The 16263-nt window shown below is 37.2% G+C and overlaps 1 protein-coding gene across 1 annotated transcript in view; it reads left to right on the forward strand.

The window, feature by feature from the left end:
• The first annotated feature begins 280 nt into the window (after positions 1 to 280).
• Positions 281 to 16263, forward strand: part of LOC133642398 (peroxisomal membrane protein PEX16-like) — a 75026-nt gene continuing 59043 nt past the window's right edge. The window contains exons 1-2 of the mRNA XM_062036563.1: positions 281 to 374; positions 8122 to 8236. Coding sequence (XP_061892547.1) covers positions 281 to 374; positions 8122 to 8236 — 209 coding nt within the window. The remainder of the gene's footprint in view (positions 375 to 8121; positions 8237 to 16263) is intronic.

A 16263-nucleotide genomic window follows, 5' to 3' on the forward strand; every position in this document is an offset into this window, starting at 1 on the left:
CTTTTCCAACGCCGAAGAATACGTGGTGATGCAGATTAAGACGTACGGCGACTGAATCTCGCGACAATAGCCTTAGCTGTGGTGGCATCACCAAAACGTGCAGGTGTCCCCATCTCACACACACACACACACTTACACACACCAGCAGCACCAGCTCAGAAAGGGCCCGTACAGAGTTGGCTGGTCCCAGCTGGTCCCCGCTAACACATTCCACTGCACCCTAATGACAGCGCCCCCCCCCCCCCCCCACCCTCCATGACCCTGGCCCTAACACCCCTTCATGGGTCCCGAGGGATCCCGCAGGGCCAGGAGGGGTGAGGAGGCGAGGGGAGGAGAGGAGGGAGTGACACAGATGAGGGAGGACACTCCAGGTGGTGGGACAGCTCTGAGGGAATTGGAAGTCATGAATATATTAACTGACAGGAGGGGGAGTAATGAATTCAAATTAAATTATATGTGCTGAGCACCACACGAGCGCCGGCAAACACGCCGGGGATATTTCAAGGGGGCCGACATAATTATACCTTTCAGGGAATGTGATATAAAAAAAAAAGGAAATAATGTGAGACAATCAAAGATGCAAAACAGAGCCGCACTCGGAGAAAGTTCTGGAGTTTTAAGGTGTCGGGATTTTTTTCCCTTGGAATATTTTACACTATATATGCACTGTAATAATAATAATAAAACATACCATAATTTCCGGACTATAAGCTGCACTTAAAATGTTTTTTTCCCGCTCAAAACTCGACAGTTCGCCTTATAACCCGGTGCGCCTGATTCTGGTTTGGCTTACTGACCTCGAAGTAATTTTATCTGGTACATGGTGTAATAATAAGTGTGACCAGTAGATGGCAGTCAAACATAAGAGATATGTGTAGACTGCAAGTAAACAACACCAACATTTTATATGTTCCATTGAAAATATAGAACGTTACACACGGCGCTCAAAAATCTATCAAAATGTTTTAGTACGACTTTGGTAAGCTATGAAGCCACACCGCTTGAGTATTATTATTGTGTGTGTATAAGGTAAGACATATTATCTGATGTTTTTTTCACAATATTATGCAAAAGCAACTTTTCTTACCTTCTTGTACCTGCTGATCTGTATTTGGGATCTGCATGAATCCTGAAAAATTACACGCGTCCGTTTTTGTAGTCCGTGCCGACACGGTAGTCGATAAGCTTCTTCTTGTTATGGGACATTCATCCTCCGCTGTTGCCATTTCTAATATAAAGTAGTGTAAAGTTCTTACTTATATCTGTCAGTAAACTCGCCATGAAAGCGCTAAAACATACCGGTGTAGTGAGTTTACATTATTCACCCAAGGAACTTTAGTTATCACATGGAAGAAACGTTGTCAAAAAGCATGTTGTTTCAACGTTGTATTTGTGTTGTAGAATATCGGTTGGTATATGACCAAAATTCAACGGTCAAATCAACGTCACAACCTGACATTGAATAAACGTCATTAAAAAGCATGTTGTTTCAATGTTGTATTTGTGTTGTAGAATATCGGTTGTGAATTGACCAAATTTCTAGGATCAAATGAATGTCAGAACCCAACATTGATTAAACGTCGTCAAAAAGTATGTTGTTTCAACGTTGTATTTGCGTTGTAGAACATCGGTTGGTAAATGACCAAATTTCAATGGTCGAATCAACGTCACAACCTGACATCGAATAAACATCATCAAAAAACATGTTGTTTCAACGTTGTATTTGTGTTGAAGAATATAGGTTGGGAAATGACCAAAATTCAACGGTCGAATCAAGGTCACAACCTGACATTGAATAAACGTTGTCAAAAAGCATGTTGTTTCAACGTTGTATTTGTGTTGTCGAATATTGGTTAGGAAATCACCAAATATTAATGGTCAAATCAACGTCAAAACCTGACATGGAAGAAACGTTGTCAAAAAGCATGTTGTTTCAACGTTGTATTTGTGTTCTCGAATATCGGTTGGTAAATGACCAAAATTTAATGGTCAAATCAACGTCACAACCTGACATTGAATAAACGTCATTAAAAAGCATGTTGTTTCAATGTTGTATTTGTGTTGTAGAATATCGGTTGTGAATTGACCAAATTTCTAGGATCAAATGAATGTCAGAACCCAACATTGATTAAACGTCGTCAAAAAGTATGTTGTTTCAACGTTGTATTTGCGTTGTAGAACATCGGTTGGTAAATGACCAAATTTCAATGGTCGAATCAACGTCACAACCTGACATCGAATAAACATCATCAAAAAACATGTTGTTTCAACGTTGTATTTGTGTTGAAGAATATAGGTTGGGAAATGACCAAAATTCAACGGTCGAATCAAGGTCACAACCTGACATTGAATAAACGTTGTCAAAAAGCATGTTGTTTCAACGTTGTATTTGTGTTGTCGAATATTGGTTAGGAAATCACCAAATATTAATGGTCAAATCAACGTCAAAACCTGACATGGAAGAAACGTTGTCAAAAAGCATGTTGTTTCAACGTTGTATTTGTGTTCTCGAATATCGGTTGGTAAATGACCAAAATTTAATGGTCAAATCAACGTCACAACCTGACATTGAATAAACGTCATTAAAAAGCATGTTGTTTCAATGTTGTATTTGTGTTGTAGAATATCGGTTGTGAATTGACCAAATTTCTAGGATCAAATGAATGTCAGAACCCAACATTGATTAAACGTCGTCAAAAAGCATGTTGTTTCAACGTTGTATTTGCGTTGTAGAACATCGGTTGGTAAATGACCAAATTTCAATGGTCGAATCAACGTCACAAACTGACATCGAATAAACATCATCAAAAAACATGTTGTTTCAACGTTGTATTTGTGTTGAAGAATATAGGTTGGGAAATGACCAAAATTCAACGGTCGAATCAAGGTCACAACCTGACATTGAATAAACGTTGTCAAAAAGCATGTTGCTTCAACGTTGTATTTGTGTTGTAGAATATTGGTTGGTATATGACCAAAATTCAAGGGTCAAATCAACGTCACAACCTGACATTGAATAAACGTCATTAAAAAGCATGTTGTTTCAATGTTGTATTTGTGTTGTAGAATATCGGTTGTGAATTGACCAAATTTCTAGGATCAAATGAATGTCAGAACCCAACATTGATTAAACGTCGTCAGAAAGCATGTTGTTTCAACGTTGTATTTGCGTTGTAGAACATCGGTTGGTAAATGACCAAATTTCAATGGTCGAATCAACGTCACAACCTGACATCGAATAAACATCATCAAAGAACATGTTGTTTCAACGTTGTATTCGTGTTGAAGAATATAGGTTGGGAAATGACCAAAATTCAACGGTCGAATCAAGGTCACAACCTGACATTGAATAAACATTGTCAAAAAGCATGTTGTTTCAACGTTGTATTTGTGTTGTAGAATATTGGTTAGGAAATCACCAAATATTAATGGTCAAATCAACGTCAAAACCTGACATGGAAGAAACGTTGTCAAAAAGCATGTTGTTTCAACGTTGTATTTGTGTTCTCGAATATCGGTTGGTAAATGACCAAAATTCAAGGGTCAAATCAACGTCACAACCTGACATTGAATAAACGTCACTAAAAAGCATGTTGTTTCAACGTTGTATTTGTGTTGTAGAATATCGGTTGTGAATTGACCAAATTTCTAGGATCAAATGAATGTCAGAACCCAACATTGATTAAACGTCGTCAAAAAGCATGTTGTTTCAACGTTGTATTTGCGTTGTAGAACATCGGTTGGTAAATGACCAAATTTCAATGGTCGAATCAACGTCACAACCTGACATTGAATAAACGTCATTAAAAAGCATGTTGTTTCAACGTTGTATTTGTGTTGAAGAATATAGGTTGGGAAATTACCAAAATTCAACGGTCGAATCAAGGTCACAACCTGACATTGAATAAACGTCGTCAAAAAGCATGTTGTTTCAACGTTGTATTTGTGTTGTCGAATATCGGTTTTGGAAATTACCAAATATTAATGGTCAAATCAACGTCAAAACTTGACATGGAAAAAACGTTGTCAAAAAGCATGTTGTTTCAACGTTGTATTTGTGTTGTCGAATATCGGTTGGTAAATGACCAAAATTCAACGGTCAAATCAACGTCACAACCTGACATTGAATAAACCTCATTATAAAGCATGTTGTATCTACCTTGTATTGTGTTGTAGAACATCAGTTGGGAAATGACCACATTTCAACGGTCAAATCAACGTCACAACCTAACATCGAATAAACGTCGTCAAAAAGCATGTTGTTTCAACGTTGTATTTGCGTTGTAGAATATTGGTCGAGAAATGACCAAAATTCAACGGTCAATTCAACGTCAGAACCCAACATTGATTAAACGTCGTCAAAAGCATGTAGGTTCGGGGATGGCGTGGCGAAGTTGGTAGAGTGGCCGTGCCAGCAATCTGAGGGTTACTGGTTCAATCCCCACCTTCTACCATCCTAGTCACGTCCGTTGTGTCCTTGAGCAAGACACTTCACCCTTGCTCCTGATGGGTCCTGGTTAGCGCCTTGCATGGCAGCTCCTGCCATGAATGGGTGAATGTGGAAATAGTGTCAAAGCGGAACGATAACACGCTTTGAGTTCCTTTTAAAAAAGGTAGAAAAGCGCTATACAACCCTTTTTTTTTTTTTTTTTTTAGTTGCTCAACGTCAGGACTTAATTCAACAACGTATCAACGTTGTTTTAATGCAGGGGTGTCCAAAGTGCGGCCCGGGGGCCATTTGCGGCCCGCAGCTAATTGTTTACCGGCCCGCCACACGTTCTGGAAATGCTATTGCAAAAATAAAATAAAAACATTTAAAAAAGTGGAATGAGGTGAAATCTGACTAGAAAAAGTTGTAATGTTGACACAAAGCTGCCATGCAGGCTGTTTGTATTTCTTTTGTCTATCTTTATTTTTATTTTTTTGTCATTGCTCAAAAAAAAAAAATCTATGTTATAATGAATTATTGACCTATTCAAGGCTCCAATTATTTCAAATATTTCACTTTAAAATGTTTTATGTGGAAAATATTGCATATATCGTGTGGTTGCCAGACGAAAACATTAACGTTTTCTTCGACAAAAGAGCATAAAACAAACAAAATAATAGTTCAAACGTAAAATCGACAAATATATCTGAAGTTGAGCTCGTAACTTAAGTGTTGAAAGCAAAAAAAACCTAATAAAAATGTATCACTTTATGAGTGGGGCACCTTTTGGATCCCAAATATTTTTAATGGGATTTTATTTATCTTTTCACTGTGATTACTCAAAAATAATAATGAATTAAAATCAATGGTGTCCTGCATTATTGATCGTTTTAAAGGCCTACTGAAATGATTTTTTTTTATTTAAACGGGGATAGCAGATCTATTCTATGTGTCATATTTGATCATTTCGCGATATTGCCATATTTTTGCTGAAAGGATTTAGTATAGAACAACGACGATAAAGATTGCAACTTTTGGTATCTGATAAAAAAAGGCTTGCCCCTACCGGAAGTAGCGTGACGTAGTCAATTGAACATATACGCAAAGTTCCCTATTGTTTACAATGATGGCCGCATGAAGTGAGAGAGATTCGGACCGAGAAAGCGACAATTTCCCCATTAATTTGAGCGAGGATGAAAGATTTGTGGATGAGTAAAGTGCAAGTGAAGGACTAGTGGGGAGTTGAAGCTATTCAGATAGGGAAGATGCTGTGAGAGGCGGGGGTGACCTGATATTCAGCTGGGAATGACTACAACAGTAAATAAACACAAGACATATATATACTCTATTAGCCACAACACAACCAGGCTTATATTTAATATGCCACAAATTAATCCTGCATAAAAACACCTGCGTGTTTGTTACGCTAGCTCCTAGCTCCTCTGCTAGCTCCTAGCTCCATAGAACACGCCAATACAATTCAAACACCTGATCAACACACACAATCACTCAGCCCAAAAGACCGTTCACCTAACCCAAGGTTCATAAAGCTTATATATTTTTAAAAAGTTACGTACGTGACGCGCACATACGGTCAAGCTATCACATGTTTAGCAGCCAAGTCTGCATACTCACGGTACCTGATATTCAGCTGGGAATGACTACAACAGTAAATAAACACAAGACATATATATACTCTATTAGCCACAACACAACCAGGCTTATATTTAATATGCCACAAATTAATCCTGCATAAAAACATCTGCGTGTTTGTTATGCTAGCTCCTAGCTCCTATGCTAGCTCCTAGCTCCATAGAACACGCCAATACAATTCAAACACCTGATCAACACACACAATCACTCAGCCCAAAAGACCGTTCACCTAACCCAAGGTTCATAAAGCTTATATATTTTAAAAAAAGTTACGTACATACGCAAAAAAAAGTTGCGCACATACGGTCAAGCGATCAAATGTTTAGAAGCCAAAGCTGCATACTCACAGTAGCACGTCTGCGTCTTTGTCATCCAAATCAAAGTAATCCTGGTAAGAGTCTGTGTTGTCCCAGTTCTCTACAGGCGTATGTGTATCGAAGTCAAAAGTCCTCCTGGTTAGAGTCTCTGTTATCCGAGTTCTTCCATCTTGACTGCATCTTTCGGGAATGTAAACAACGAAGCGCCGGCTGTGTACTGTTGTTGCTGACTACGTTCGAAAAATACGTCCATTTCGCACCGACAACTTTCTTCTTTGCTTGCTCAGCTTCCTTCTCCATAATGCAATGAACATGATTGCAACAGATTCACGAACACAGATGTCCAGAATACTGTGGAATTATGAAATGAAAACAGAGCTTTTTCGTATTGGCTTCAATGGAGAAGGCATACCCGTGTTCGCCGGTCTACGTCACGCGCATACGTCATCCTCAGAGGCGTTTCGAACCGGAAGTTTAGCGGCAAATTTAAAATGTCACTTTATAAGTTAACCCGGCCGTATTGGCATGTGTTATAATGTTAAGATTTCATCATTGATATATAAACTATCAGACTGCGTGGTCGGTAGTAGTGGGTTTCAGTAGGCCTTTAAGGCTCTAATTACTTCACATCAAACATTGCTTTCTGAATGTTTTGGGCAGTGGGGGAAATACTGCATATTTCAGTTTTATTATAAAAAAACAAAGTTGTCTTTGACAGAAAAGGCATAAAACCTTTTTGTTTTTTTTAACTTTATATCAACCTGAAGTTGGTATACTGTAGAGATTTACTGTAAGCGTTAAATTAATAAAAAAAATAATAATAATTGGACTTGTTTTAAAACATTTTAATGACTTAGACCAGTGGTCCCCAACCTTTTTGTAGCTTGAAAAATTGTCCCACAGACGGGGGGGTGATTTTTTTTTGATTTTTTTTTTTCATAAAGAAATACAATCATGTGTGCTTACGGACTGTATCCCTGCAGACTGTATTGATCTATATTGATATATAATGTGTATATTGTGTTTTTTATGTTGATTTAATAAAAAATAAAAAATAAAAAATAAATTAAATTAATAAATTTTTTTACATTTCTTGTGCGGCCCGGGACCACTGACTTAGACCCTTTATGGTCCCCTAGGGAGCCCTAAAGGTAAAAAACAAAAAAAAAATCCATATATTTTGTTATGGTTTGAATATGAAAATGATCAAAATGGCCCCCGCATGCTTTAATTTTTCCGTGTGCGGCCCTCAGTGGAAAAAGTTTGGACACCCCTGTTTTAATGTCTCGTTCCTGCTGGACTAGAACTAAAACAAAAAATCTGATAGGAATTTTTCCATGTGTGTCAAAGTTTTGTGCTAAAAGTGAAAGAGGGCGGTGTATCATTTTTACAACACTCAAGTTAGCGCCCTCTAGTCATCTGAGTAAAATTGCAAAAAAAAAAAAAAAATCCCCTTTAGGCTGAATGGTATTTTTTCTGCCGCATATTAATTAGGCTGATTTAGCCGTGTTCCAAATGTGGTCATTTTCCAGCCAAACTCCTTGGACTGACCCCAGCAGCCAGAAGGTGAGAGGAAGCCCAGCTGGACTGACTGAAGCAGCCATGCACACACCCGTGCACCCCCTCCCCCCCCCCCCCCCCTCCCTTTGTCCCGCCGACCGTCTCGGCGTGGCCAGGGGCGACTGTCATCCCCAAATCCCCTCTGCTGTGGTGTGAGGCCAGGCGACCAGAGGGCAAACAGCACTGATTGGTCCGGCAGCCAGGGCCAGGAAAGCGTCGGACTGGAGAGAGAGGCGAGGTGGACTGGGTTGGAGGGGATGCACGAGGGGGAAAGACGGTCAGCGGGACCTCTGCACAGCCTGAGGCCAACACAGCGGCGGGGAGACGGCAGTTCCCATGTCTATTGTTCAGCTGATCCTATAAACAATATTACAATCCTGCTGATCTGCTGAGTATTAGCCAGTCCGTGCTGGCTTTTCCGCTTATAAAGCAAGTAGCAAAACAGGGCAGACTCTTGGTATAAACCTCTTAATTTCACAGGGTTAGCGTGGCATGTAGGTTAATAGTTTTAGTTCATGGACCAGTTTATACTCCCCTAATGTACCCAGCTTATACGAACGTACCGATAAACGACATTAATGATAAACCGCGGTAAAACTCCTAGTGGTTTTTATGAGAGATGTCCGATAATGGCTTTTTTGCCAATATCCAATATTACGATATTGTCCAACTCTTAATTACCGATTCCGATATCAACCGATACCGATATATACAGTCGTGGAATTAACACATTATTATGCCTAATTTTGTTGTGATGCCCCGCTGGATGCATTAAACCAGTGGTACCCAACCACCGGGCCGCGGCCCAGTACCAGTCCATGGACCGATTGGTACAGGGCCATGAAAAAAAAAAAAAAAAAAAAAAAATTATTTTATTGTATTTTTTTTAATTAAATCAACATAAAAAACACAATATATACATTATATATCAATATAAATCAATAAAACCTGCAGGGATACAGTCCGTAAGCACACATGATTGTATTTCTTTATGACAAAAAAAAAAAAAAAAAAAAAAAAAAAAATTGGACCTCGCGACGTCACGCGCATTCGTCATCCTCCAAAGGCGTTTTGAACCGGAAGTTCCCCGGGAAATTTAAAATTGCACTTTATAAGTTAACCCGGCCGTATTGGCATGTGTTGCAATGTTAAGATTTCATCATTGATATATAAACTATCAGACTGCGTGGTCGGTAGTAGTGGCTTTCAGTAGGCCTTTAACTTTGGACAATGCGATTAATCGTGATTATATTTTTTTATCCTTGGACAGCCCTTGTAAGAACACATAAAGACTTTTTGAGCACATGAAATACGACTGTGATAATATCGTTAACTGTAAACATTGTGGTGACAATACCCGTGATATAAAATGTACCGTATTTTTCGGACTATAAGTCGCAGGTTTTTTTCATAGTTTGGCCGACTTATGCTCAGGAGCGACTTATGTGTGAAATTATTAACACATTACAGTAAAATATCAAATAATATTATTTAGCTCATTCACGTAAGAGACTAGACGTATAAGATTTCCTCGGATTTAGCGATTAGGAGTGACAGATTGTTTGGTAAACGTATAGCATGTTCTATATGTTATAGTTATTTGAATGACTCTTACCATAATATGTTACGTTAACATACCAGGCACGTTCTCAGTTGGTTATTTATGCCTCATATAACGTACACTTATTCAGCCTGTTGTTCACTATTCTTTATTTATTTTAAATTGCCTTTTAAATGTCTATTCTTGGTGTTGGGTTTTATCAAATAAATTTCCCCCAAAAAATGCGACTTATATATATATAAGTGCGACTTATATATGTTTTTTTCCTTTGTAGTGGAATGTCCGAAGTTTAAACAGCAACAAAAGTGAATTTAGTACAAAAAGTTTATTTACCCGTAGTCAAAAGTGCAAGTCGGATTGAGCTGTCCATGCAGACAAACAAACGTCCTCCGGAGGACACAAGAATCAAGCAATCTTCCAGAGTCCTGGTCTCCTGGCCATTTTATCTGTTTCCCCACGCCCCAAGGTCCCGTTGTTTTCGACATGTTTGTTTTGCAACATCCTTGAATCCCTTAGTCATGCTTAGACAATCAAAAAAATTTGTAGAATGGTCAGAGCGACTCCATATTCAACTTTGTCCTACATCTGGTCCTTCAATGGTATAGAATAGAAGAGAAATGAAATGAGCAGACATTCTTAATAGACACGAAATACAGTTCAAAGGTCAGAAATTCTACTACACCTTCTTTATTATGCATTATCCGCCGGTGCGACTTATACTCCAAAAAAATACGGTATTTGTGTGCCGTATATAAAAGTGATAGCAGGCAATGTGGCGTCTGCACGCTTTTTCCAGTGTTAATTAAGGATTCTGAAGACCAATTAAAAGTTGCAGTCACACCGAGCAAGGTTCCTATTATTTGGTGAGACGGTGAGATGGGGGGAGATCGAACGCCGCGCCGACCGAGATAAACGTAGGCTGAGATGGCGGCGGGATAACCGGTTATCTCAGCGTTCACATGCCTTTCAGCTTTGTCCTTCTCCTACCCTCGTTCCGCTCCCTCTATCTGCGCCTCTCTATCTTTCTGGATCTCTTGCAAGTAATCTGTTTCCTCTGCTTCCCATGTCCCCGTGTCCTCTTTCAATTTAAACGTGCTTATCCCGGCTCGTCAATGTATGGCAGCGTATGTACAGCTGAATATATAACTTCAACCACGAACCTTCCTCTCGCCAGCATGAATTATATAGAGTCCAATTATCATTCTTAATCTACACTTTCTTATGGATTCTCAAACAGGGGGTCGGCAACCTGAAATGTTAAAAGAGCCGTATTGGACCAATAATAGAAAAAAACCAATCTCTCTGGAGCCACAAAAAATTAAAAGCCTTATATAAGTCTTATAATGAAGGCAACACATGGTGTAAGTGTCTATATTAGCTATAATAGCCTACTATCAAAATGACTATGTGTTGCAGGCTGACACTAATCTTTGTTGACAGAAATGTTGAAATGTAATATTTATTCTACACAAATATGTAATAATAACATAAATATTTCAGAGGGTGAGATAACTCCTGGAAATGACTGGCTCAGAATGGCCAAAAGTATACATGTGTGTGTCCAAGTTAAAGGACACGACAGGCTGTCTTCTTCTAATGGATTCATTACAATCTTTGGCAAGCTAGGCAACGTTTGCTGTGGTCTGGAACAACATGGCACACAAACAACTATGAGAAATGCAGCCATTATTACATACAGATAATGTGTCATGAGACATGCAAATATAAATTAAATACACAGAGGACATCAGTAAAGGAAATTGAATGAAATCAAATATACCTAGGCATAATGATGCAATATGTACATACAGCTAGCCTAAAGAGCATGTTAGCATCGATTAGCTTACAATCATGCACTGGCCAAATATGTCTGATTCGCACCCCAACAAGTTAATAACAACAACAAAGCACACTTTTGTGCATTCACGCACAGTACAAAACGTTTGGTGGACAAAATGAGATAAAGGAGTGATTACCTACATCCCTTCATAAAATAGATGAACAGCTCTGATTAATTTCTACATTACTTAAAAGAAAACGGGTTTTGTTTCTACCCAAACATTTAATAAAGTCAAACACAAATAAGGTAATAAGAAAAGTATCCAACTCTTCTCTTTTCTAAAGTAAATCTGTGTATATATATATATATATATATATATATATATATATATATATATATATATATATATATATATATATATATATATATATATATATATATATATATATATATATATATATATATATATATATATATATATATATATATATATTTTTTTTTTTTTTTTTTTTTTAATTTATTTTTTTTTTCAAAGAAAGATTTTAGATTATTTTTTTAATCGATTAAAAATCATTACGAATAAGAATTGCGATTAATTTGAAAATAGATATTTTTTGACACCCCTACTGTCCAGTACAGGGGTCCCCAAACCTTTTGACTCGGGGGGCTCATTTGGTTAAAAAAATTTGGCCGGCTGGTAGCTGGGCTGTATATATATATATATATATATGTATATATATATATATATATATATATATATATATATATATATATATATATATATTCTTAGCACAATGATATCACGTTAGCGATGGGAATATGCATTTTTAGACACTCTGCTAGGAGACACCGAGATTAACAAGCAGTAGAAAATGGATTAGAAAGGACAGATTAAAAAAAATAAATAAAGAAATATAAAAATACACAATTGTATTTTAGTTTTTAACTTGGGACTTCCCACAGGCCGGATTTTGGACGCTGGCGGGCCGCAGTTTGGGGACCCCTGATCTAGTATGTTCAGTTTCTTATTTAATAACAAAAATTGTTTTTTGATTTCCATAAGAATGTTACGATTTGTCACACCAGGTTAGAGTCTGTGTTTGTGTCAAGTAGTTTAGTGGCCTGTTACGTTTTCAATGCTCGTTTTCTCCCTTGGTTACGATTTATTGTTGCACCTGATTTCTGTTTTTTGATTAACGTCCTCACCTGATTCTTCCCCTAATCGCTCCCCTTTATATTCAGGAGTTTTACCCTGTCTTAGTTGCTGGACTGTTTTTTTTTTTTTGCTGTTCATTATACGCGAGAGTTTGTTTGTTGGTTTTGTTGTTTGTTTCACATTACCTATGTTTGCTCATGTGCATGCTATGCTAAGCTCACACCAGTTTGTGTTACCTTGTGTATTGAAGTAAAGAACAGATGTTTATTGGGATAAGGTAAACATCTGTTCAGTATTTTAACATAAAAGTGTTTGATTGTGAGGCATTAAAAGCCACAAAATGCAACGGGTCCATCAGACCCACAAACGCTGGCTGAGTAACAACAATATGAACGTTGCACGGAAAATTTCTCTGCCAGTTTCTGCATCCCACAGGGATTCTTCTTTTGTGTTTCTGCACCTGCGGTTCCCACACAAGGTTGCAACATTGTTTGTCAACACTGCTCTCATTTTCTCGCACATTTGACCCTCTGATGTTCTGTGTACTTACACTCTGTCCTCCTCCTGTCTAGGCCTGCTGTGTGTGTGGGTGGGTGGGTGGGTGCGTGTGGTACACAGAACATCAATTTCCACACTTCTTTTAGTCCCGGGTCCAGTGGACCCAGACATCTTATATGTAATAGAAATGTGTAGGGGGGGTGTATGGTGTGTGGTCATTAAACATGTATTCTGATATAGTTCTTCACAGAAAATGAGCCAAAGTCAGTGAGTCTCAGTTTGAAAAATTAATTTATTGTATCATTTTTCTTTTAAGAAAAAAATTAAAACGGGTCCCACAGACCCCAACACCACCCAAGGGTTAATGATCCACAAGGGAAATTGTTTCACACAGTAGCTCAGTTATAAAGGATGGGAAAACAAAAAACAAAAAAGGTATAAAGTAGACAAAAAATGTACCATAGTAGCAATATAAATATAACATTAGGGCTGCAACTAACGATTAATTTGATAATCGATTAATCTGTCGATTATTACTTCGATTAATCGATTAATAATCAGATAAAAGAGACAAACTACATTTCTATCCTTTCCAGTATTTTATTGAAAAAAAAACAGCGTTATTTTTATTTTTTTTGTGACTTTTTATCTGGTATTGTTTTGCATCTGATCAATTTCTGTGACTTTCCTTTTCTTTTTTAAGTGTGAACGGTGGAGAGGTCCTCGAGAGGTGATCTTGGGATCACTTCCTGAGGATTCTTGATGCCGAGGAATGTTCATCCATCTTGCTGTGGTCTCGATAGCCTGCTGATCCTGAGCCGGAGCGGGATGGCTATATATATATATATATATATATATATATATATATATATATATATATATATATATATATATATATATATATATATATATATATATATATATATATATATATATATATATATATATATATACAATATCTGGGTATTTTTTCTAATAATGTTTATACTGTAAACCTTGAGTTGTTAACGTTCAAGTGCACCTCTCTCCTCAAGTGTGCATGTGAGTGTGTATGAGTGGATGTGTGATTGACTGGTAAATGTGATTTTAACTGTAAAATTCAATAAAAATATTTGCACAAAAAAAAAGAAAAAAAACAGCTAAGTGGCACCATACTTATTTTGATTATTGTTTCTCAGCTGTTTGTACATGTTGCAGTTTATAAATAAAGGTTTATAAAAAAAAAATTTAAATGTAAAAAAAAAAAAAAAAAAAAAAAAAATGTGCCTCTGCGCATGCGCATAGCATAGATCCAACGAATCGATGACTAAAATAATCGCCAACTATTTTTATAATCGATTTTAATCGATTTAATCGATTAGTTGTTGCAGCCCTATACAACATATATGTAATATTTTCAATGTATATATACAGTATAATAAATATACAATATATATATATAACAAATCCAAATTACTATGTACAATATTTAACAGCTGCAGGGGAAAGAAGAAAAAAAGGTCAGCATATGACAAAGAAACGTATATTTAATGTATCATAAGATTTTCTATTAAAGCCAATAATGACATTGGGTCCAACCCTAGAGTTGTGTGATAATTTAGGGCTATGCTGCAAACACACAAAAAATTGGTGGCAAACAGGCAAAGGTTTTCCATGAAGGCATCCTTTGGTCCCGCTAACAATGATGAATCGTCCTGTAATTCACTGTCTAAAAAAACACCCACCATGCTAGTACCAGTGTGTGTACTATGTTGCAGATTAGGAGGTGTGAGCGAGACAGCAGATGGGTATGTCTAAAAAAAAAATAAAAAAATAAAAAATAAAAAAAGCCCCTAGCTCTCAACATCAATCAATGAGCACGGGTCGGGATTGATGCGGAGGAGGAGGCGGCACATTTCACTATTCCAGATGAAAAGTCTTCACAAGATACCACAATCACGCATACTCGCGGCGTCCAATTAAGACGAGGGGGAGATCTATCCAGGCGCTAATTTGACGTACCCCTATATGTGAGGGCTACCTTGTCCTCCCGTATACGTGGAATGAAAGTCACTCCGTTTAATGTACATCACACGTGAGCATTTGTGTACGCTTGGACGAGACAGCTGCTCGTTCAACCTCATCTATCCCTCATAAATCAGTTCATCAGTGCATTTCTTGCTGTGTCACTGTGTGTGTGTGTGTGTGTGTGTGTGTGTGTGTGTGTGTGTGTGTGTGTGTGTGTGTGTGTGTGTGTGTGTGTGTGTGTGTGTGTGTGTGTGTGTGTGTGTGTGTGTGTGTGTGTGTGTGTGTGTGTGTGTGTGTGTGTGTGTGTGTGTGTGTGTGTGGGTGTGTGTGTGTGTGTGTGTGGTGTGTGTGTTCTTGTATTTTTACCCCTCTTGAGACATCAAGAAGGAAAAGTACCTTCCATATGAGGACCGGTGAACAAGGTCCCAATACGGAAAACCATTGCATCTAATAGAGAATGTCTCATTTGCACCCCTGGTGGTGAAATCTATCAAAATTAAGGTGGTCCCAAAGAAAAGGGATTTTCCAAATTGACCGTGTGTCGGTTTTAAAAGTGTTCCTCCTCTGGTCAACATATGAAATAACAAGTGTGTGTAAAAATTAGAAGTGCTCCCCCTATGGTCAACATATGAAATTAAAAGTGTGTGTAAGAAATTGAAACGCGCCCCCTTTGGCCAATAATAATGAAATAAATATGTATATAGAAACATACTGAAATAACTTGAAGTAAAAAATGAAGATTATAAAACAATTACAAACAAAGAAATTCAAAAAAATATATATAAAATGAACTAAAAGCAGTCTTTTTCTCACAATGTGTCGACTTCTTTCTTATAAAATTGGGAACAATTGCTCATGTTCTTTCTGTTTGTTTCTGTAATATTGCAATATTTTCTCATAGAATTTTTACTTTTTTATGTAAAATTACAAATTTTTAATGCAAAACGGTGACATGTGTCATATAAAATTCTGACTTTTATCCCAATATTGCCAAATTTTTAGTTGTTCTTGTAAAATAGTGACATTGTTTGAGTAAAACGATTCCGATTATTAACGTAATATTGCCAACGTTTTTAAGTTTTCTTATAAAATTGTGACTTTCGTCGAGTAAAATTACAACTCTTTTTATAAAATTGACAGAATTTTAAGGTTCTCTTGTAAAATTGTGACTGTAATTGAGTAGAATTCCAGCTTTTATCATAATATTGCACAAATGTTCAGTTTTTCTTGCAAAATTTTGACTTGCGTTGAGTAAAATGACATACTGTAATAACTTGAAGTAAATAATGAAGATTAAAAACC

Source organism: Entelurus aequoreus, linkage group LG02 (genome assembly GCF_033978785.1).
Source record: "Entelurus aequoreus isolate RoL-2023_Sb linkage group LG02, RoL_Eaeq_v1.1, whole genome shotgun sequence".
In the NCBI taxonomy this organism is placed as follows: Eukaryota; Metazoa; Chordata; class Actinopteri; order Syngnathiformes; family Syngnathidae; genus Entelurus; species Entelurus aequoreus.